Here is a 21,390-nt window from a genome sequence, read left to right as displayed (position 1 = left end):
GAGTTGAGGGTCTTCCTGGGTCATGGGGCCCAGGCTTTTTGGTGTCAGGCACACAGTTTGGAAATATTTCTCCCCCATTCTGTGGTTGTTTTTTCAATTTCTTGATGGTGTCCTTGAAGCATGAAAGTTTTAATTTGGAGTCTTACATATTTACTTTGCTTATGCCATGGGTGTCACATCTAAGAAACCATTGCTTAATTAAGGGTCATGAAGATATATTCTTATGTTTTCCTCCAGGAGTGTTACAGTTTTAGCTCTGACATTGAGGTCTTGATCTGCTTTGAGTAAAGTTCTGCATATGGTGTGAGGTAGGGGTCCTGTTCAGCTGGTTGTCCCAGTGTTTGCTTTGTGCTTTGCAGAAGCTGAGCTGTGGAGAGCTGGACTGGGTAGAGCAAAAGTAGAGCTTCACGCCAGACTTCTTACATTTGGAAACTAACATTCTAAGGAAGAGAGACGTATTTTTTTTTTTAAGTGAGAAAGCCAACATATATTAACAGGAAAGCTTTTCAGGTGTTTGGCACAAATTTATTTACCCCCAAGAGCATATGAAGCAAGAATTCTAAAGCTTTTTCACAGATTCCTTGCTCATATGTGGGAGAGGTTTTTTTGGTAAGTTTATGAAAAAGAAATAATACTTGTAATCCATAACTAATTAGCCCACGTTAGCGATGTAGAAACAAGTGTAATTAAACGTGCTGTTGTCAGGTGTGTGTTCCCCACTCTGAGGCTGGCTTCAACAAAGGGCTCTCTAGTTGTTTTTTTCATAAAGGATAAAAAAACTAGCCTCCATTCACTTTTCTTGCCCCCTCCAGTGGGAGGGAAGAACTGCTGAAAGAACAGGAAGGTACACTGTAGTTAAATTTAGCCCAACAGCAGCTTTCAGCATGTGAATAAAACAACTTTTGCCAAATTGTTAGGAGAGCAAAAAATCCAACCTAGAAACACCCGTCCCCACTGAGAGGGTGGGCGGCCCCCTAGGACATGTTCTCCTGAGAGCCATGGAGAACTCATCCCAGGAGGGTTTGCAAATGTCAGTGGGACATGGGGCAGCTGTGTGACCATTTGAGGGAGAAGCCCGTGGCTGAGTTAGCACCCTGGGTGTGTTCCACCAGAAGGGGCAAGAGTAGGCACCCTGATTCCTGGTCTCCCAATGCAGTTGTGTAGGGTGCCAGTGGGGTTGGGGAGCGCGTCCTGCAATACCAGCTAGATATGAACACGGTGCCTCCGCAGGGCTGGTGGGGTGCACCTACTCCAGGTGGCCCATGGAATGTGCCTCTTGCCCCTTTGCCAGGGCCAAGGTAGGGGAAACCAGCCTTGAGAGAATCTAGAGCCCTGACTGAGTTCAGTAAATATTAGTAATTGTCACTATTGTGGAGTTTGTTTGTTTTTTGTTTTTTGTTTTTTTTGAGACAGAGTCTTGCTCTGTCACCCAGGCTGGAGTACAGTGGAACAATCTCGGCTCACTGCAACCTCAGCTTCCCAAGAAGCTGAGACCACAGGTGCCCACTACCATACCCAGTTAATTTTTGTATTAGTAGAGATGGGATTTCTCCATGTTGGCCAGGCTGGTCTCAAACTCCTGACCTCAGGTGATCCCCCCCACCTCAGCCTCCCAAAGTGTTGGGATTACAGGCGTGAGCCACTGCACCCGGCCTATTGTGGAGCATTTGACAAGGATGATTCCCCATCTGAAATCCCAGGAAGACTCTGGACATTTTTCCTCTGACAGACTCAGAGAGGTTCACCGCCTACCCTGAGTCCCACAGCAGGGGGGTGGCCCATGCCACGATGATCCTCAGGCACGGTGCATTAGCACAGCAAGGGAAAGTCAACAACGGTATACACTTGGGGAGGAGACACCAGTCCGAGCTGGAAGCCAAGGTCTGTGTCAGCAAGAGGAAACAGGACAAAGTGGCTGGGCTCTGGAGCAAGAGTCATGACGGGCTGTGGAGCAGGAGTCATCATGATGGTCTCTGAGGCTCGCTTCCCATGGGTAACATTGGGGTGATGGTGCCCACCCTACCTGCCCCCCCCACCCCCCAGGGCTCTGAGAACCGCATCACACCGGAGCTGTGTGCATGGCAAGCTCAGGGCCCCCAGCTGGCTCCACAAGCACCTGCTGGTGTTTGCCTGGCTCCAGCTGCTGCCGTCAAGACCACACTGCATCCAAGCTGCTCCAACTGTGGGGCCAAACTCCTTCCCCTGGATCATGCTGCTGCCTGGGAGAGTTCAGGGAGTTAATTCTCCCAGTGAAGAGCAAACGCCATTCTTCTATGTGATTAAATGGAATGTAAAATGTTCTTTGGTCATAAGAGGATTTAAGCTGGCTGTTGGGAACAGCTGTAACACACACAAGGGTAAAGTTTTAATAAATGGAAAAGTAAATGTAGGAAAAGGTGAGGGAGGGCGGTAGGGCCAGAACACAGCATCCCGTGCAGTCCTGTACACAAGGATAGGTGGGAATTCTGCTCTGAGCTTCCTAGCAACCAAAGAAAGAGGGAAACTGATCACATAGAAGAATCACACTGCGTGTAAGATGGGACCGATGAACCCGTTGCTCAGAAGCAGAGGTGAGTTTCTCCTGCCTTTATTGCCTCTCCTAAGAAGTGGCATCAGCGCTGGTTTGCAGTTCGCTTTCTGGCATTACCTCCCTGCTCCTCAGCCTGCACCTTCCTCCGCTACCCGTCGACAGCTTCCAGCTTGTCACCTTCTGATTTCACCAGGGCCTCATCCTGGTTGAAGTTGTTAAGCTCTTCTTGCACTTTGGCTGGATACAGTCAGCTGTTCTTTGGCACTGACTTCCCCCGGGGCTCCTACCTCCTCTTCTGGCCCTGCCTCACTAAGGGATTGTATTAAGGGATTTTTCGTGGTGGAAGGAAGCTCTGCCTGCGGAACTGAATGTTGGCACCAACTGCCCAGCACAGGCCAGTCCATTCCCCTTCCATCCACGGTGCTTAGAGCTGACCTCTGACCTCTCAACCCAATACGTTTCCCCACTGGGGATTTGCCTATTAGATGCTTTTTATATGAAGGAATAAATATGCCTTTGTGATGGGTTCTAGTGTTTTCCTGTACACTGGGCTCTGAGCCTGGGATGCTGTAGAAGTTATTACATTTTAAGAAAAAGTTAGAGAAGAAAGAAGAATGGAGGCGGCATCCAGCCAGCTGTTGTGCTGAGAATGTTCACTTCCTGGCTGTGAGCTGGGCCTGGGCGCAGCGCTCTTGGCCCCTGGCCTGCTGGAGAGCAGACCTTGTGGATCACTTTCCTCTTGGGTTTTAGGACCACTCGAAAAACAAGAGTGTGCTGCAAGCATGAGGCTTCTCCCTCTCCCATCTTAGCCTTGGCTGCCATAGCTAAGGAGGAGGGTGTTATTTTGCTTTTGTGGACATTCAGCCTGGGAAATAAGGTGAGAAAATTAAGACTGGGTCTGCCAGGCTACAGGCTACTCAGGGTCCTTTTGCGGGAGGACGTATTGTTCATTTCTCTGGAGCACTGGTGGAATTGGTCCATCAGATTCCAAGGGACAAGCCAGCGGCCGGGGCAGCCATCCAGAGGGCTCCTGGTTCCGGCACTCATGGGCAGCCGTCCCCTTGGGCAGTGACTCAGTGGTGCCCCCTGGAACTTGGCAGTGGCGCTCGGCTAGCTGTGGGTTCATGGAACATCCAGGGCATTTGCCCTCCTGGTTGCTGCTACTTCCTGTACCTTGGGGCACTGGGAAGGGCGGGCGTGGCCTCATGGCCTTCCTCAGCCTGATCGGGACCCACTAAAGGGTCCCAGGCCCCAGTCTCGCTGCACCCTGACCGTCCCCTTCCCCCTGTCACTGCAGGTGGTGCTAGAGCCCTTTTGTGAGGTGCAGGGACCCGGGTACCCAGCGCACTGTAGGCGTTCTCAGACTTTCACACAGTGAGAAGTCAGACTGGACCATCCCGTGCCATCTCTGGGTTGCCTGTGGCCTTTTTAGATTCCTGCAGAATCTCACCCAGCCCCGTGTGTGTCCACACTGGACACGCTGCCAGCCCAGCACCCAGCCTCTTGTGCGGCCGGCGAGTGAGTGTGCAGCAGCTGGCCTCTGCCAGATTCCTCTGGCAACCATTCGTTCTTTTCTCATCTCTATTTTCTCTTATTTTTCTCAAACATCCCCTTCTGTTGTGGTCAGGGGCACATTTTTAGAATTTGAGAGCTGTTCACCCAACACCTCCACCAGCGGTACCCACACAGTGGGCGGGCGAGGCGCCTTCTTAGAAGTGCTTCGGGGAGCACTTGGGGCCACTAGAGCCAGAGGGAGTCCTCTAGGGTTTGGGCTGCATGGGCTTCCGGGACGCCCTCCCAACTGCAAGACCGGGAGTGGACAGAGGGAGCCCTGGGAGCCCGGCTGTGGCCCCAGCAGGGCAGGGGAGGATAGCCAGGCCACACCAGGGACCGCACAGCAAAGGCTCCGTTTCAAAAACAGACGTCGCATTTCCTGTTTGTGGCCTTTGGGTTGTCACTGATTTTTTGCATTGACATGAAAACCAGCAATGCTTCTTTCCATCTGGGCCATGGCTCTTCTGGGGACAGTGCAGGACTCAAAGAGAAGCTAATGGCCTTGCTTGGGCAGGGATGACTAGTTTTTTCTTTTGTGTTGGTCACTTGCTGGCAAGCAGGGTTTCCCACCTTGCTGGCTGGTTGTCCAGCACCATGAATCCGCTGCCTGAGAAGTGAGTCTCCGAACAATCACAGCGGGATTGACCACGGAGGTTTCCCCGGCACTGCTCTATGAAGCTCCCTCGGGCTCTGGTCACTCAGACCTTCTGTCGAGGGATGTGGAGCACATTTTTTTCCTCTACCCAAGGAAGCAGATACGTGGTAGCTGGTAAACACCCTCCACACCGCGGAGTATCTTCCAGGAAAACTGCTTGGTATGGGGAGCTTGGGTTGACGAGTGCTCACTTTTCTTGGTTTTTATTCTCTTGGAGGTGAGATCTGATGATTGGCCCTTCTCTCTGGTTACTGCTTAAAAGGACAGAAGGGCGTCCCTGCCCGGCAAGGCGGCTGCTGGTGGCTCAACCTGGAGAGCCTGGATTCTGAGCAGCTGTGGTCATTGGTCTTGTCCACCACGGCTCAGAACTGGGTGAAACTCAGCTCCCTAAGCTCATTCTTCCCGAGACTTTAGGGGAAGTGCTTCCTTCCAAGTCAGTGCTTTCTGGAGGCCTGGTGTTCCCATCTCGGCAAGTCCTGCCTGGCCAGAGGCCCCACGGGGTCAGGCATCTGAGGCACAGAGCAATTGGGCCACTCGCCAGGAGGCCACCAAGAGGTTGCTTCCTGTAAGGAAGGTCAACCTCGTGTGCATTGAATCTCGCATAAACCCTCTTAGAGGCCAGTGTTAAGGGCCAAGTTGACATAGATCCATTTCTTGGATCAGGTGTTTATTTTTTCAGTTAATTTTTTAGAGCCAAGTCTCACTCTGTCACCCAGGCTGAAGTGCAGTGACACACTCATAGCTCACTGCAGCCTTGAACTCCTGGGCTCAAGGGATCCTCCTGCCTCAGCCTCCCAGGTAGCTGGGACTACAGGCACGTGGCACCACGCCCAGTAAATTTTGTAGAGATGGGACTTCACTGTGTTGTCCAGGTTAGGACAAGGTTTCTTATCACCAGGGCTATGGATGCCTGCTGGGTCAGTAGGACACTGTGAGGAGGACCGTGTGTCCCTGCATCCAGCTTGGGGAGTGGGGCCAGCACACACATGTTGCCATCCTGTGGCGTCTCGGACTTGCTTGGATGCGCCCTTCTGTTCTCTGCGGTTCTGATAACGGTTACCACGATGAGGCCTCTTTTAGGCTGCAAGATCTAGAGAGACACCGGGCGGGGAACAGCACATGCCTCAGGTGAGAAGCCTCAGGTCCTTGGTTCTTGATTTTGTGTGCCTGGTTGATAGATCGAACAATCACATTCCTGCAATAAAAGAGAGAGAACTTTAAGACCTACTTCAGCCTGCCAAGGCAAGATCACCTGTCTGTTTCCGAGGGCCAGGCCTGATGATGTCTGTCTATCCAGTGTCCAGAGCTTGTTGAGTTGAACCAATCCAACAGGTGGTTTGCGCTGCGGTGGGCCCTGGGGTTGCACGCTTGGTCTCTGGTGTCAGACAGACCTGAGTTTGAGTCCTGACTCCATCACTTACTCGCTGTGTGACCCCGGGCAAGTTCCCCCCACCTCCATTACCTGCTGGGGAAACAGCAGCGCCTACGGCACAGGGTTGTGTGGAGGGTGCAAGAGAAGTGGCCATGACCATCCTTCTAAATAGGACAGGCTGTATTCCATGGGCATGATGCTCAGCATATGGTATAAGGAGCTGACTGTTTACCATCCCTTTGTTACCAGAAACGTGACTCCCTGTGTGTTTGGGTTCTTGGTGCATAGGTGATTTTATTGCTGCAATAAAGTATTGAAAACCAATTAAGGAAAAGAGGCTGACGGCAGCCAGCGGTGCCAGGCATGAGACTCACTATTTTACAACTTCAGGCATTTCCAGTCTCAGGTATTTACCCAGCTTCCAGGCACATCCTGGGAAAGTCTGGTCTGTGTCTAATTACCGTGGCACAGAATGCACTCTACCCACATGGGGTATGTGAAGTGGGGGTGTCCCAGGCGGCCCCTTGGCTGCAGGCAGCCGGTTTTCATTACAGGTGAGGCTGAGCAGACGGTGGGCATTCTTGGTGGTCTTTCCAACAGGCTCCAGACCACCTCACAACTCGGAGCTTGGGCCTTTGAATTGAGAATCTCATAGTTCAGGAGCTGTGGGCTGGAACCACATGCTGGCAGCTGCCACCCTTGGGACAGAAGGCCCATTGCCATAGTCATAGCATTCTTTGCTGCTGGCCGGCAGCTTGGAGAGGCGAGGTGGGCACCTCCCAAGGAGGAATGAGTTAGGTGGACCAGCCAGTCCTGGCTTTGACGAGTGAGTTCACCAGGGTGAACAGATAGTCATATGGGAGCCCCTTTTTGTCCTTGGCAGGTTTGTGCTTCTTAAAATTTAGTCTTTTGGCCGGGCACGGTGGCTCATGCCTGTAATCCCAGCACTTTGGGAGGCCGAGGCGGGCGGATCACCTGAGTTCAGAAGTTCGAGACCTGCCTGGCCAACTTGGTGAAACCCCATCTGGAAGGCTGAGGCAGGAGAATCACCTGAGCCCAGGAGGTAGAGGTTGCAGTGAGCCGAGATCACGCCACTGCACTCCAGCCGGACAACAGTGTGAGACTCCATGTCAAAAAAACAACAACAACAATTTTTAGTCTTTGGCGATGCCCTGAGGCTCATCTCTTTCACAGAGGCTTGGAGGAGCGGCCACACGAGTGGGGTGTGCAGAGGCACAGGCAGGTGGGGGAGTTGGAACCCCAGGGCGCATCTCACCTTGGCGTGCCAGCAGCAAGAGAACAAGCAGTCCTCCTGGAAGATTACACCAGAACTGTTTATTGGACAGGGGACTCAGACGATGTGTGTCCCCAGCCAGAGTGGTGGCTGAGAGTGTCCCCATCCTGTGCATGAGATCCTGACCACCCGTCCCTGCAGTAACCGTCCCCGTGTTGGGAAGCAGGAGGGTATGTTGCAGAGCCTCACCCAGTGGGAGCCACGATCCTTACTCCTTGCTCCTCAGGCTTGGCTGTTGCTCCAGCTTCTATCCCCACATCCTGTCCTCCCTCCCAGAGCCCCAGGACCACCCATGTGAGGCTGGGCCACTGGGGAAATCTCGCACACATAGCGTGTCTCACCAAAAATAGAAGCAGAGCCTCACGTCCTTGGCTGCTTCGCTGTGGGAATGCCTTCTAAGGCACCGTGTTTGGTGATGTCCCTTCACGGATCTTTCAGGCCCAGTGAGTCAGCAGTGTCTGCATTCACACAGGCTGGGTGGGGTTGTTGGATCTGCCCCGGGTGGATGGCACCTGCTTCCTCAGGGCAAAAATTCACCCCAGAACATGAGCTGCACCCAGGGATAGGTGAAGGTGCCGGAGCCCGAACACTCAACACCAGAGGCAGCCAACAGGATGGTGTCTGGGCTTCCAAAAAGCCACCAGTGCCTAAAAACACTTTCAGGCACCTAACGTCACTCTTGGTTTTGTTTTTATTTTAAACTCCGTTACAAACCGGGAAAATACCTGTCACTTTCCTGTGTTCAGGGCCCGCTGTGCTCCTCTGTTCAGCGTGGTGCGGCCACTGCAGGGTGCGGGCTGCAGCCTCCCCGGGGGTCTCTGAGGAACCCGTTGAAGTGACTGCACGTGCTTGTCTTTCTAGGGTTGCAGATGAGCTTTGTTTTCAGGGGGGTTTGTATCTTGTGTTTTTTTCTGAACTTGATGGTGTAGGTCTGGACATCTCTTCCCAACCCTGGAAGATACCACACATGCTCTTGGTTATTAACATGATCACCCAGAAAGCTTTTGGGGGCCTGAGAACATGGCCCAGGCTCTGGGGAGCACCAGACTGCACCTGACTGGCTGGATAAAGACAGGGGTACCTGGAGCCTCCTGCCTCGCCAGCTCTGTGTCCAGCTGTCACCTGAGCTACAAGGGAGATTACCTGGGAGCCTCTCACATGTCACATCATGACTCATTCAGATACATGTTTTATTTAAGAAGCAAATCTATTTATCAAGGCGTTCCTGTGGCCATTTCTTCACCAAACCTCCAGCTGACTTTGCAGAGAATGCCAAACTCAGAAGCCGTGGAGTAGCTTAAAGCTAGGTTCCCCATGGGGCACATCCAGCCTTCTGGGGAGCCCACTTGGTGTGGGGCACCCCAAACAGCACAGCCCCTGGGTGCTCAGAGGCCTTGGTGAAGCTAGATTTCCCAACACTCAATTTTTTCCCTCCTTACAGAAAGGCAGGGGAACTTGAGGGGTAATTCACATGAACCCTTTGCCATAAACCCTTTTAAATTGTTCGCAAGTAAGAGCCCAACTTTGGAAGACTAAGATCCTGGTGTTCTTAGTGTGAGGAGTGGGCTGGCTGAATATGCGGCAGATTGCGAGCTTTTTCCTACCTGGTTGTACCTCACTGGAGAAAATATGGATAATCCCTATAGCTGCTAAGGATGTACACAGTGACGGCACAGCCATCACCACTTTCTAAGTTTAGAAGGTGTACTTCATTCTTTAAATTTCCCAGCACTCATTTTGTACCACACTGCTCTCTCATTCTCTCCTCACGCTGTCTTCCAGTCCCTGGTTCAGGCCAGTCCTTGTCCAAGATTGAGTTAAATCATTTTCAGCTGGGCCAGGTCTTCAACAGCTTGGTGTGTGTGACGCGACTCCAGGGCTGAGGTCCTGGCTTCAGGAAGAATGTGGGGATCGATTAGTGATGTCTGCCATGAATGCAGAAAGAGAGATAAGGGTTGCGTATTTGCTTGCATTGCATGGTGGGAGGTGTGTGCACATGAGCCAGGGAATCTGTTGGGCGTGTCAGGTGACACTTAAAACTCGAGGATTGGGTTCTCCATTCTGGGGGAGCACATACTGCCTATACATTACTGAGACTGTAAAATGGAATCGCAGCCTCTGGGAAGCTGGGCAAAGAAGTGGACGCAGCATTGGGAGAGCTTCCCAGAAGCAACACAGAGAGAAAGCCCATTTGCCAAATGAAAAAGCAGATAACAACGTAGAAACAAAGCTGAGATTTCCAATAGCAGTTGCTTTTTTTTTTTTTTTTTTTTTAACCTTAAAATAGTGCCACTCTTAGCAACACAGATTTTCTTCCAAATCATGCCTTGAAGCTGCTCCCGGAGCCACCCGCTCATCAGCACCCTGCTCCTGTGGTCCTTCTCGTGAAAGGCAGAGGGGAGATGCCTGTTGCCCACAGTCTTCTCTGCAGCTGCTGTGGGAACGGGCACCTTCCCAGCTGCTGGGGACACAAGGAGGGGGAGTCACCGTGGCTTGCTCACTTTCCAGATCAGCCAACTGCAGAACATTTGTTGTTGTTTAGATCCCACGTCTGACGGTTTAGAACAGCTTTTATAACATGGTTAAACATGTTTACAAAGCAAGGGAGACATCTCTTACCTTGACAACACGAGGCTCCCACAGACCGCCTTCCCCCACTCAGAGCTCCACAGCCCTGTGTGCTGGGCTGGCCTGTAGACCCACTGAGGCAGCTGTGTTTACAAGTTTAATGCCAAGTGTCTGAGAGGCACTTGTGTACGTCCCAGCATCAGTATCTGGCCCCCAGCTTGGCTCTGTCACAATTTTCAGTTTTATATTGTAGAAACCCAAGCCTCTGAAATAACACTCTTAGCAGACCTTAGTTCTGATTCTGTGTCTGGCTTTCTAGAAATCAGATCTGCTAAGCTCAGCCAGTGAGGATCGGGTCATGCTGGATTGCAGAAAGCAGCCATTTAATTGGGGAGGAGGCCGCATTTAAGAGGAAGCTTTTCTGAGATTGGTGGGATCAGTGGGATATTAAGTGGGGCTTCCTTGGAGGCAGGCGGGGCCTCAGGTTCAGCTGTGTTGGGTCACTCTGTGTCCCGCCCCGGCCTCTGGAGTTTGTGTGGTTTTGTCTCCTCTTTCTGCCTGGATCATTGTGCATGAGGCTGGGAGCCGCACCGGCTGCTAGGTTCCTCCTGCCTCCCAGGCCACCCGCAGGTCCTAGGGGCTGATGAAGCATTAGATCTCTTGGCTGTGTTTGAAATGCTTGTTCCCCAGTGCCATAAAGAAGTAGCACTTGAACATAAATTTAATTTATTTAGTAAGGCCATTTTTACTTTCTGCAGAAAGGGTACACTCTCCAGCAGTTTTCCCACGAGAGTTCACCCAGCAAAGGACACAGGGTCATTTATAACCTGACGCGTCCACCCTACTGCTGTGTCCGGTTTCCATCAGCTGGAAACGGACCTCACACTCTCTATTCATCCCGATTGGCTAGCAACTTAGAACTTTTTTAAAGAGGCAAAGGTAGAGAGGAACAAAGGAAGGAGGAAGTAACTTGTGGAATGTTGAGAAAGGTAAAAACACCTTCAAATAAGGAAGAGGAACAGGCTATGATCTAATGCTTGCTTGGACCAGTATAAGCATGCCAGGGCAAATATTTAGGCTAAATTGCAGGAGCTAAGAACATAAAGTACATTGATTTCCTTATTACGGCTAGCAAATATTTAAGAATGTTAGCACAGATCTTTGAATAAATTTTGCCTCTAAGAGAAGTTAGTATTTATTCCTAATTAGACGGGGAGGAAAGTCTTTGAAGAGGAACCTCTGCTTTACTTTGTACAGCTTGGAGCTGCTTGCAGCACTCTGACGCCTTCTGTCGGGATCTTTGGAAGGCCTGCCTGGATCTCCCGTCTGTGGAAGGATCCGGGTACTTCTTACAACATCTGTGTTAGGGCAGCTGGTGATGGCACCCGGCAAATTCCAGCAACTGCCTTCATTCTACAGAGGCTCCCTCCTGGAAGGCCACTGCTGTGACTCTGAGCAGCGGTTCTTCTCATGAATGTGATAGCTCGGTCAGCTCTAAGACTGCAACCTGCAGGGGCTTCAAGGGGCAACCCTGGGGTATGTGGCCAGTGTCTGTCCTTGGGCAGCTGTAGTCCCTGTCAGGAACAGGGAGTGACTCAGGCACTGGTGTCTTGAGACTGCTGCGGTGTCAGGAAACTTCCATAAAATCTAGTGAGTTTTAAAAAAAGAGGCCAGAGCCGGCTAGGCACAGTGGCTCGTTGCCTGTAATCCCCAGCATTTTGGGAGACCGAGGCGAGTGGATCACCTGAGGTCAGGGGTTCTAAGCCACTCTGGCCAACATCGCGAAACCCCATCTCTGCTAAAAATACAAAATTAGCCAGGCATGGTGGCACATGCCTGTAGTCTCAGCTACTTGGGAGGCTAAGGCAGGAGAATCGCCTGAACCTGGGAGGCGGAGGTTGCAGTGAGCGGAGATCGTGCCACTGCATTCCAGCCTGGGCAACAAAAGTGAAACTCTTGTTTCCAAAAAAAAAAAAAAGGCCAGAGCCAGCCTTTGCTTCTTATGTCAGAAATGATCATTGCAGCTGCTTTGCTTTGGGGTAGAAGCCTCAAATCCGGAAAGCCTTTACCCTGGGGCAGTTTGTCTTGAGCTGCAAGCAACAGAAACCCATTTATAGATCATTTTTAAATAATGAGAATTTCTGTTGGAAGGATGTCAGCTTAGCTCACATAGTGTCTAGGAAGACTGGAAAATGGGTCTCAGAAACACTGCAGGCAGCTTTCTGTGGCAGGATCAATCCATTTCCTTCTGGTGACTGCTCAGGGGAGCATCCCATTTGCCTTGCATGGTACTGAGCCAGAAGGTCAACTCCAGGCCTGTCCGCCTGTATCCGAGAAAGCAGCAGCTCCCCACAATGAAATGTAGCGTTTTCCAGCTCCGGATCCTTCCACCATCCTCCCTGAGATCTACCTGCCTTAGGATCTGTGAGATCCGCAGACTTTGCTTTTCCCGGGTGTCTGGTTACTGTTCACAAAACTCCAGCAGTTTGGCCTGGTGTTGACTTTGTTTTTGACTGAGCATCTCTCATTTCACAAGTATTTATTGCAGCTGCAGCTCTAAGCAATACCAGGCCCAGCGATGGGTGTCAGCACTGCCTCGAGCTGGTGCACAGCGCATCCTGGATGGAGGGGCAGGGCTGTCCTGGTGCACACGCAAGCCTGAAACCAGATAGTAATTGATACCAGGGGAGCCGGCAGGGCTTTCTGCTCTACACAGTTAATGTGGGCAAGCTGTCAACAGTAAGGCACTGATGTCATTTCCGTGATGTGTCCAGTTGCAGCTGGAATTGTCCTGAAATGGACAAGGCAGGTTTACTGGTGGGAGATGGTAGAAAGGAAAAATAACGCATAGAGGGCACCAGGGCCCTGTGACCCTCGTCCGCAAGTGTTTCCTCATACCTCGTGGTTGCGCACCGTGGTACGGGGCCACCCTGAGCTCTGACTCCTGGGCTGTGAAGTGGGAAGAACAGCAGCACTGCAGGACTCTTGTCAGCCTTGTGGTCTGTGTGCATGGAAAAGGCCTTCAGCTGTGCATAGCAACTGGAAGCCATGGCTTTTTAGCATAAAGCCCAGTTCTTCGGAAGCCCTCGTTACATACTGCGCCTTGGGCTTTCTCCTCGCAAATTCCCAATCCTCCCCCACTGGGCCTGGGGACCCCACGTCCCTGAAAGGGTCGTGTTCCATCTTAATGTATATGAATCTTACTCTATGGGTCAGTTACATCCTAATATGTTAAAAACTTGCTCAAATTGTCAGAAGCCTGAAAGAGGTGTCAGGAATCCTGTGTGAGGTAAGATGAGGGATCTGTTTGCACCTTCATCTCTGATGAGAAACCTCTGCCCCAGGCTCCAGCAAGCCTGTAGGGGCAGCAGCTGCCAGGCAAGGGCTTGAATTTCAGTCCAGATTCTCTGGTGTGTGGGTGGACAGTTTCCTTCTGGGACTGAAGGAGCACATGGAAGATGGTGCTTTCCTTTCTAGAGCAAACCTTGGCACTGTCCCAGCTAAGCTCTCATGCCCAGGGCTGGTGGTCTCCTGTGGCCTCCATATCCCTGCACCTCATGCAGGACACACAAGCATCTCACCCACTCCCAACCCCGCACCTCCGGCCATCGTGCCCGGCATCTTTTCCCAGCACGAGAACCCATTTGCTTTTCTCTTTTCCCACCTTGCCATGAAGGACCTGCTGCCAGGATTCGAGCCTCAGACCTTGGACAGGTCTCTTGGGCCAGCCTCAGCCACGTTCTGCGTGCCCGGCCATCAGGGAGGGTAAAGGGTGGGTTTCACCAACGAGAAAGGCAACCCGTGTCGGGGAGGGAGCCGATCGCTAGGCAACCTGGAGTTTGTTACCCTGGTAACGGATCCATGCACTGATGATGCTGTGGATGGACATCTCGTGACAATGGCCTCTCAGGCTCCCCAGACGCATCAGCAGCTCTGGATTCCCACCTTGAGCCCAGCGTGGTTTTCCTGTGTGGCTACCATTTAATGAACAGCTTGGATTTCTTATAATCAGGCACTCTCTCCGATAACCATCCTGCCAGCACCCCTGAAAGTGAAGTTGGGGTGTTCCTCACTGTGTGTGGGCGACCGCCTGGGGCATGAGACCAGGACTTCCAGGCCCCACAGGATTGCGCCCTCAGACCTCAAGTAGGGGGCCAGAAGAGTGTACTGAAAGAGAAAGAATCTTCTGGAATTTGGCAGTTGTAACATTTTCTTAGCAGAGAAGAGGAGCCCAGGTGGGAGCCATGTGTGTCGGGTTCCTCGTCAGGTGACAGTGCTGTTGCGGATCTCGCGGATGAGCTGAGGGTGTGTCCAGCTTTCTGCTGCACACTTCCTGTCCACTCATACAGTTCGTGGGCTGGTGAGGACACGGGGGTGTTGGCCTTCGTCCCTGCCTTATGTTCCCCCTACCCTGCCCTGTTTTCCTAGTGCAGAAGGATGTTGGAGTGCGGATCCATGCGGACACCCTGCTTTGGGGACCTGGATGTCGGGGCAGCAGCAGGAGTGACTGGGTGCACGTGCGCCTTTGGTGTCTGAGCATCGGGTGCAGCTGCCGCTCAGGGCTGAGAGGGACCATGATTCCTCCCAGCCGGGGGTGGCAGGAGAACTGCACATAGCTTGGGGGCCATGTGGGGCTGGCTGTGGCCCTGGCTCCCCCAGCCCATTCTTCTGAGGCTGGGACAAAAGCCTTTTTTATACTTTGTGTTCAAAGAGACAATTATCCCAAGTCCCACTGGCCGAGCACGGCCTTCCATGCAGGGCTGGTGCGGGTGCCCTGGGCCGTCCCTCCCCAGCACTGTATATAGTCTTAACAGGACACAGACACGGCCCCAGTGGAGGGGGATTTCCTTCCTCGGCTCCGAGCATGTGGCTAACGGAATATGAGCCTTGGTGGTCCAGCAGGAGCCCCCCGTGGCTGGGGTCCCAGTCATCGTCCCCACCAAGTGGCCAGCTTGGGGACTACCGAGAGCCCTTGAGGAGGTTAGGGCTGGAATGCGGAGGCCACACAGATGAACTTGTCCTTTGTGGAAGGCTCCTGCTTTTGCTTGTGGGGCCCTGAGCCTGCTGCCTTGTGGTCAAAGGCCAGTGATCCCGGAAATGTCACACCTTCCTGGTTGGGTTACCCATGGTGGGTCACCAGGCTGGGCTCAGCCTGGAGCAATGGCCTGGACCGTCCAGCCTCAGAGGGAGGGAGGGGATGGGGATGTAAGGCCGCCGTCAGGGTTGATCTGGATATCTGAAAACTTGATAAGCCCCAAAGTTTTAATCTGAGGCTAAAGAGTTCTAATTTGACAAGAGACATTGCCCCTTCCTGGCATCTCGGCAGATTGCACCTCTGGAACTCAGATAGTTGTTCTCTTGTGTCCAGGGTGTGGGTCTTGAAGATGTGAGGTTTGGGCAGATGGTCAGGAGGACCTACAAAATCCAAGGATGGATTTGAAGGGGGCAGTTTTTGTTGGAGAAAATGCTGCTTCTCTGTCTCTGAGGTCTTCAGAGCCTGCTGGGTTTGCTGCACAGAATAAAGAGAGAAAAGAGGCCCTGAGGCTCTCGCTGCATCCTGGGTGGGCCCCGCAGGGTGTCTGCCCTGCATGTGCACGGGGCGCAAGCATGTGCCTCTGTAGTGTGGCAGGGTAAGGCCTTCCACCACCCTGCTGAACATCTAGATGCAGCCGCGCTGGTCCAGATGAAGTAGCTAGAGAATTTGTACTTAGACTTGTGGGAAGGACCGCTGGGGCCCTTCCTGGGGTCGCCCCGGCCCCTCTGTCCTCACAGCTGTCCCTTCATCTTGTTGGCAGCACCAGGAAGTCTGTCAGGATTAATATGATGGCTCTGGCCTGTCTAGAGAGCTGCTTGCTGTGGGGTCCTTTGAGAAGTTTGCTTTCCTGAGCCCCCAGAGGCCTCCTGCCCTCAGGTATACCTTCCCTGCCCCAGACTCGCCATTTCTTCTCACCCAGCGCAGGTGAGAGGGGCTGGAGGAGCCTGCCCAGGCTGCCTGTTTGTGCAGGGCCTCTCCAGGAAGTTCCCTCGGATACACATGCCTTATCCCCTGTCATATTGTGTGAGGGGCAGCTGGTGCCGGTGCAGGCGGGGAGGCACACGGTGCGAGGACCCGTCCTGTGCTGGACTAGCTTGTGCTGGCCTCGGGGCCCCATGGTCCTGAGGCTCTTGGGATTATGGTCTGCTGGCAGGGAAGCAGCCGTGTGCGTCTCCAACCAGAGCCGCAAGTGGATGGGAAGTGGCTCCTCTTCATGGCAGTGGCTCCCCGGGAGGTGATGCAGGTGGAGACGGGGCCCTCGCTGCTCCGCCGCCCTCACTTGCCCAAGCCCTGCCCTGAGTGATGAGTGGGGAGCTGTCCCTCCACGCACCCTGTGGCCCCAGCCACCCACCCACCCACCCACTGTGCTCACCCCTTCCCTCCGTGCAGGTATCCGCCCCCAGATCATGAACGGCCCCCTGCACCCCCGCCCCCTGGTGGCGCTGCTGGACGGCCGCGACTGCACTGTGGAGATGCCCATCCTGAAGGACCTGGCCACCGTGGCCTTCTGTGACGCGCAGTCCACGCAGGAAATCCACGAGAAGGTGGGCCCACCCTGCCCGGCCAGGGGCTGCACTGACCTTGGGCAGTTTCCTCCCCGGCCCTCCCCAGCATCCCCCCATTAGATCGCCCCGAGTAACTGGCAGGCTCCAAAACCCCTGTTCCCTGCTTTCCTACTGAACTCCTCAGCCTCGGGTTCAAGGGTGATTGATAGGGCCAGGGGGCCAGGCCAGGTGGCACCGGTGGGCTGCACGGGGTGGGGCTCCGACCCTGTGCTCTGTTCCCATGCAGGTTCTAAACGAAGCCGTGGGTGCCATGATGTACCACACCATCACCCTCACCAGGGAGGACCTGGAGAAGTTCAAGGCCCTGAGAGTGATTGTGCGGATAGGCAGCGGCTACGACAACGTGGACATCAAGGCTGCCGGTGAGCTCGGTGAGTGCGAGGCCGCACTGGCTGCCTGGAGTTGTCCGGAGCTCCGTGGGCCCTGCTTGGGTGGGCTCGGAGAAGCAGCTGGAACTGGGACCACGGAGCAGCCACTTCTGGCTGTAGCAGAGTGGCTGCCTCCAGGCCGGGCTGTGGAGCACCTTGCCGGCCCTGCCTTCACATGACACAGGTAGGATAGTCCCTGCTGGCCCCTGTGTGGGGTCTGCTGGGCTGTGAGGCATCTCTGCCCTCAGAGCAACACTCAGCTGGCATGGGCTTAATTTGGAGACACCCAGTGCCACCTCCAGAGGGGAGAATGCAACTGGCCACATGTCCTCTAAACCACGCCTGCTGGGTGTGTCCCCTAAACTACCCCTGCTGTGGGTGTCCCCTAAACTACCCCTGCTGTGGGTGTCCCCTAAACTACCCCTGCTGTGGGTGTCCCCTAAACTACCCCTGCTGTGGGTGTCCCCTAAACTACCCCTGCTGTGGGTGTCCCCTAAACTACCCCTGCTGTGGGTGTCCCCTAAACTACCCCTGCTGTGGGTGTCCCCTAAACTACCCCTGCTGCGTGCACAGCTCTAGGCCCCTGTCCACATGGGAACCTGGGCCTCCCGTTCTGGAAGGGCAGCCTTAGCAGCATGTGGCCCAGGTTGGCACCAAAGCAGGTAGACCCCTGCCCAACACAGTTGATGACAGAGGCTTCCGAAGAAAAGCAGAGGCAGCAGGCGCGAACCCAGAGTTGGGGGCTTCAAAGCTGCTTATTGGCCCCATGCACTTGTGACTGGGGGTGCATGTTGAGGGGGGCCTCTGCCCAGCACCCAGTGTGAGCTCGTGAGCGCTGAGTGCAGAGGCACAAGGAGCAGACCGCTGGCATCGAGCGTCCTCGGGAGAGGGCCAGGTGGGCACCGTGCTTGCTCTGTGTTTGGAACACGCCACCCCTGCATTTTGGGGGTGGGGGCTGTACTCTGCCTTACGAGTGCTGAGGTGCCCCAAATTCATGAGGCTGCTTAGGAATACTTCAAAACCACTCCAGCCAGCAGCCTGGCCTCGGAACAGCCCTTCCTGTGCTCCAGGAATAGCCCAGGCGCTATTTCCCCACCTCTCTCCCATCGGCTAAGGCCCCAGTGGGTCCCGGTGCTTCCGGGACGGGCTGGGTGTCAAATCGGCTCCGTGTGTGAGCAGAGCATTACATACATCTGAGAATCCTGCCCTCGGGCACCACCGGCCACGTTTTCAGGGAGGCCACCTCCATGGGCTCCAGCTGTCTCTCCACAGCCTTAGCCTGGGGCATGGAGTGTATGGGTCAGAATGTTAGTTGAATCCCTCACTGCCACTCAGAGCAGCACCCAGGTACCGGAAGCATCGGGTGGGTCTTGGTGTCAGGAGCAGGGCTGGAGAGCCAGGCAAGCAGTGGAGCTGCCCATATACTCACAGGGGTCAGGACGCAGTGGGGTGGGGCTGCCCCACGGGCAAATCCCAAAGCAAAAAAACAGGGAGGGAGAGAGGGTCACTCAGATTCCAGACCCCTTAGGGTCCTGGAAGCAGCAGCTTCACACATCCACCCCTCACCCTCCCCACACCCCTCACTTGCTACCAGCCACGGCGTCCTTCCGAGCCCCTCTGTTGGAACAAAGACACTCCGGAAGATGTGAGTCTTCAAAAGCGTGTTTAATATAAACTAAAATTTTCCATCTTTCCCTGGCACAAACAAGGATATTTTTGTTTGAAAACAAATGTCCTTTGTGCTCTGGGTAGAGCTGAAATCCCAGGTTTGAACAGCAGAGGAGAATACAGCTTCATGTGCCAGGGGCTCTCAAATCCTTATTCCCCGCACACCTCTTGGTTCTCCAGCACGTCGGCCCCTCACCACACAGCTCCCAGGCCCATACGGGTGCTGACCCTGCCCTTCCTCGGCTGGACCAGACGCTGCTTTCCAGGGAGAGAGGGGAGGTCCTTGCCTGTGGAACTTCCTCTTTCTCCATTTCTAGAAGTGCCCCAGCACAGGCAGTGGGGCCAGAAAGGCACCAAGGCCTCAATGACGGGGGGCCTGGGAAGGCCGAGATGGGAGGTTGTGTTCCCTGAGTTCTGAGACCCACAGAAGACGACCAGGACGAGGGACTGTGGTTTTGGAAAATGTAGAAGGGCTGTGAGCGGTGGATTTTCACTGATCCTGGTCCCATCTGATAAGGGCGCTTGGAAGACATCTGCGGGGCCCTTTTGAAGGGCACTTTTCGAATGTAGACTCTAGAGGCGGAAAATGAGCCTCTGTCCAGACGTCCTTTGTCTCTGAATGCACATTCCCCACATCATGCGGTCAGCGGGCCTTTTGTGCTGAGGGCTGGGAGCGGCAGGTGGCTGCAGGCAGGCCCTCTCCTGATGAAAGAGGGTCCCTGGCAGGCCCAGAAAACGGCCGTCCATGTTGCACGAGGCAGCGCACTAGGCCTCTGGTGACGCCTTCTGGGATCGCAAGGCTCTGCGCTGTCAGCCCTGGAATGACGGGCGAGAGTCAACCCTCACGGTGAGAGCAGAGCGAGGCTGGAGGAAGCTGCTCACCTGCACTTCTCCCCACGAGCCAGAAGACACGAGGGGAAGGCCTCGGGAGGGCCCTACAGCCCTCCCCACCCCCGCCGCCTCTAGCAAGCTGGTTTATGTGGTTTCCGTGCCAGTGGCATTCACGGAGGGATTAAAGCACGATGGCACTGACCGTGAGAGAAAAGCAGCTTGCCTCTTTGGGGCCGTTTTCCGGGCTCTGTGGACACTGGGAGGCCCAGCCTGCGAGTATCAGAGCCACCCATCGTGTGGCACTTGAAGGATCAGCTTGACTCATCCAGAAGGGAGGCCGCATCCACAGAGCGACAGAGGACAGCTAAGAAGATGCTCCCTCCGAGAGGGCGGGGAGGTTATGGAGGTTCCTGGCAGTGGCGCCGCTGCGGTCCGGGTGGGAAGGTTCTTCCATCCCAGGTAGTGGCGGCAGCTCTTCCTCCTGCACCCTTTCCCCATCCTGGGACTCTACACTCTGGTGAGCACTGGAACCAAGGAGCTGAATGTCCAAGTTCGGTGAGAAGAGTGACCGGATGTCCTGCCTCAACCTGCCTTTTTGTGCCATACCCACCCGGGTGCCTTTACGCATGTGGCCTTGTGGGGGGTCTCAGCCAGCATCATCTCCTAGGAGGAGCTGCTGCTGCTCACGCCGGGCAGCATGGCCGAGCCAGCCCTGGCAGCAGCACGGAGCCAGTGTCCTTGAGGGTGATTCTGCTGCGGGGCCTCCCTGCTGGGCTTTAGCCCGCCCGAGGAATGAAAATTGTCCCCACCGCCAAAGATTTTCTGGAACCTCTGGCATCGGCCTCAGTCTATCTGACTCTAATAATAACATGGCATGTGATCAAGCCCCAGCTTCTCTGCTGAGCTATTTCAAATGAATGAGGCCCGTTTCCTGCAAGATTCCTGGCATCCAGCTCGTGGGAAAGTTGGTCGGCCTCAGTCACAGTCAACCACACTGTTCCCTTGGCAGGTGTCTGTGGCCCAGAGGAGCCCTCAGTGGCCGCGTTGGGTGGGTGGGTGACCTGTTCACAGTGGCTTCACCTTCTCTGAGCTGTGTGTCCTGCTGAGGGGGTCACTCTCAAGGCCCTAGACCTAGGGGTGGCCCTTGTGGGGAGACAGCCACGCAGCACCCACTGGTCTTGTTTCCCGTCCAGTAGAGCCGAAGAAGTTGCCTTGGTGATTGCCATCCCCCACCCCCCCAATCTGTTCCCACCCCAATCTTCAGGACTTAAGATAGAGAAGTCCTAGGCTGCCTTAAAGGTGGCCCTGTCCCAGTGCCTTGGGCACCCCTTGCTGGGAGAGGCACTCTCCTAGGGGGTCCCAAACCTGGGATTAGGAGGGAACCTTTTCACTTGGGCTGACGTGGTGCCCAGATAACCACACCCCTCCTCAGAGAGCTCAACTGGGAGCCACAGGCTGGCTGCTGAGCCCACCCTCTGGGGCCCCACCCCTGGCTCGGCCCCTCTGGTCTCTGCTGCAAGCAGGCCTCTGGATCTCCCCCACAAGCAGGCCTCTGGATCTCTACCTGTCGGGTGTAGGGAGGGGTCGTTCCCAGCCTGGCCCTCTGCCTACTTGCACCCTTGTTGTATCTGGCAGTCATTCGTTCTTCCCCAGACACCCTCTGGCTGGGGAGGGTAAATGTCAGGGCCCTTTGTGCCTATGACTTGGGTTAACTCTCCAAGCCACAGCTGCCTTGTGCTGGGAGATACTTGACCCTGGTCTCTGCAGCTCGTGTGGGACCAGAGGGCTCACCCCAAGCCACCCTTGGCCCTGACCTGAAGGCTGCTCCACGGGTCAGGGAGGGCATCCTGTCTGCTCTGAGTTCCTCCCAGCAGAGCAGGGTGCTGAGCACAGGACCACAGGGCGACTATACACACGCTTCGGACATCAGTTCCGTTCCCGGGGCCAGCC

At 54.5% G+C, this 21,390-nt stretch overlaps 1 protein-coding gene across 24 annotated transcripts in view; it reads left to right on the top strand.

Moving 5' to 3' along the window:
- CTBP2 (C-terminal binding protein 2) overlaps window positions 1-21,390 on the top strand; it is a 173,522-nt gene that overhangs the window by 141,839 nt on the left and 10,293 nt on the right. For all 24 annotated transcript variants that reach the window (XM_054437174.2, XM_063670381.1, XM_063670386.1 and 21 more), the window contains 2 exons: window positions 16,398-16,552; window positions 16,800-16,944. In XM_054437174.2, the coding sequence (XP_054293149.1) occupies window positions 16,398-16,552; window positions 16,800-16,944 (300 nt within the window). The remainder of the gene's footprint in view (window positions 1-16,397; window positions 16,553-16,799; window positions 16,945-21,390) is intronic.

The sequence above is a fragment of the Pongo pygmaeus genome, chromosome 8 (genome assembly GCF_028885625.2).
Source record: "Pongo pygmaeus isolate AG05252 chromosome 8, NHGRI_mPonPyg2-v2.0_pri, whole genome shotgun sequence".
Classification (NCBI taxonomy): domain Eukaryota; kingdom Metazoa; phylum Chordata; class Mammalia; order Primates; family Hominidae; genus Pongo; species Pongo pygmaeus.
This window is presented reverse-complemented; position numbering and strand designations above follow the sequence as displayed.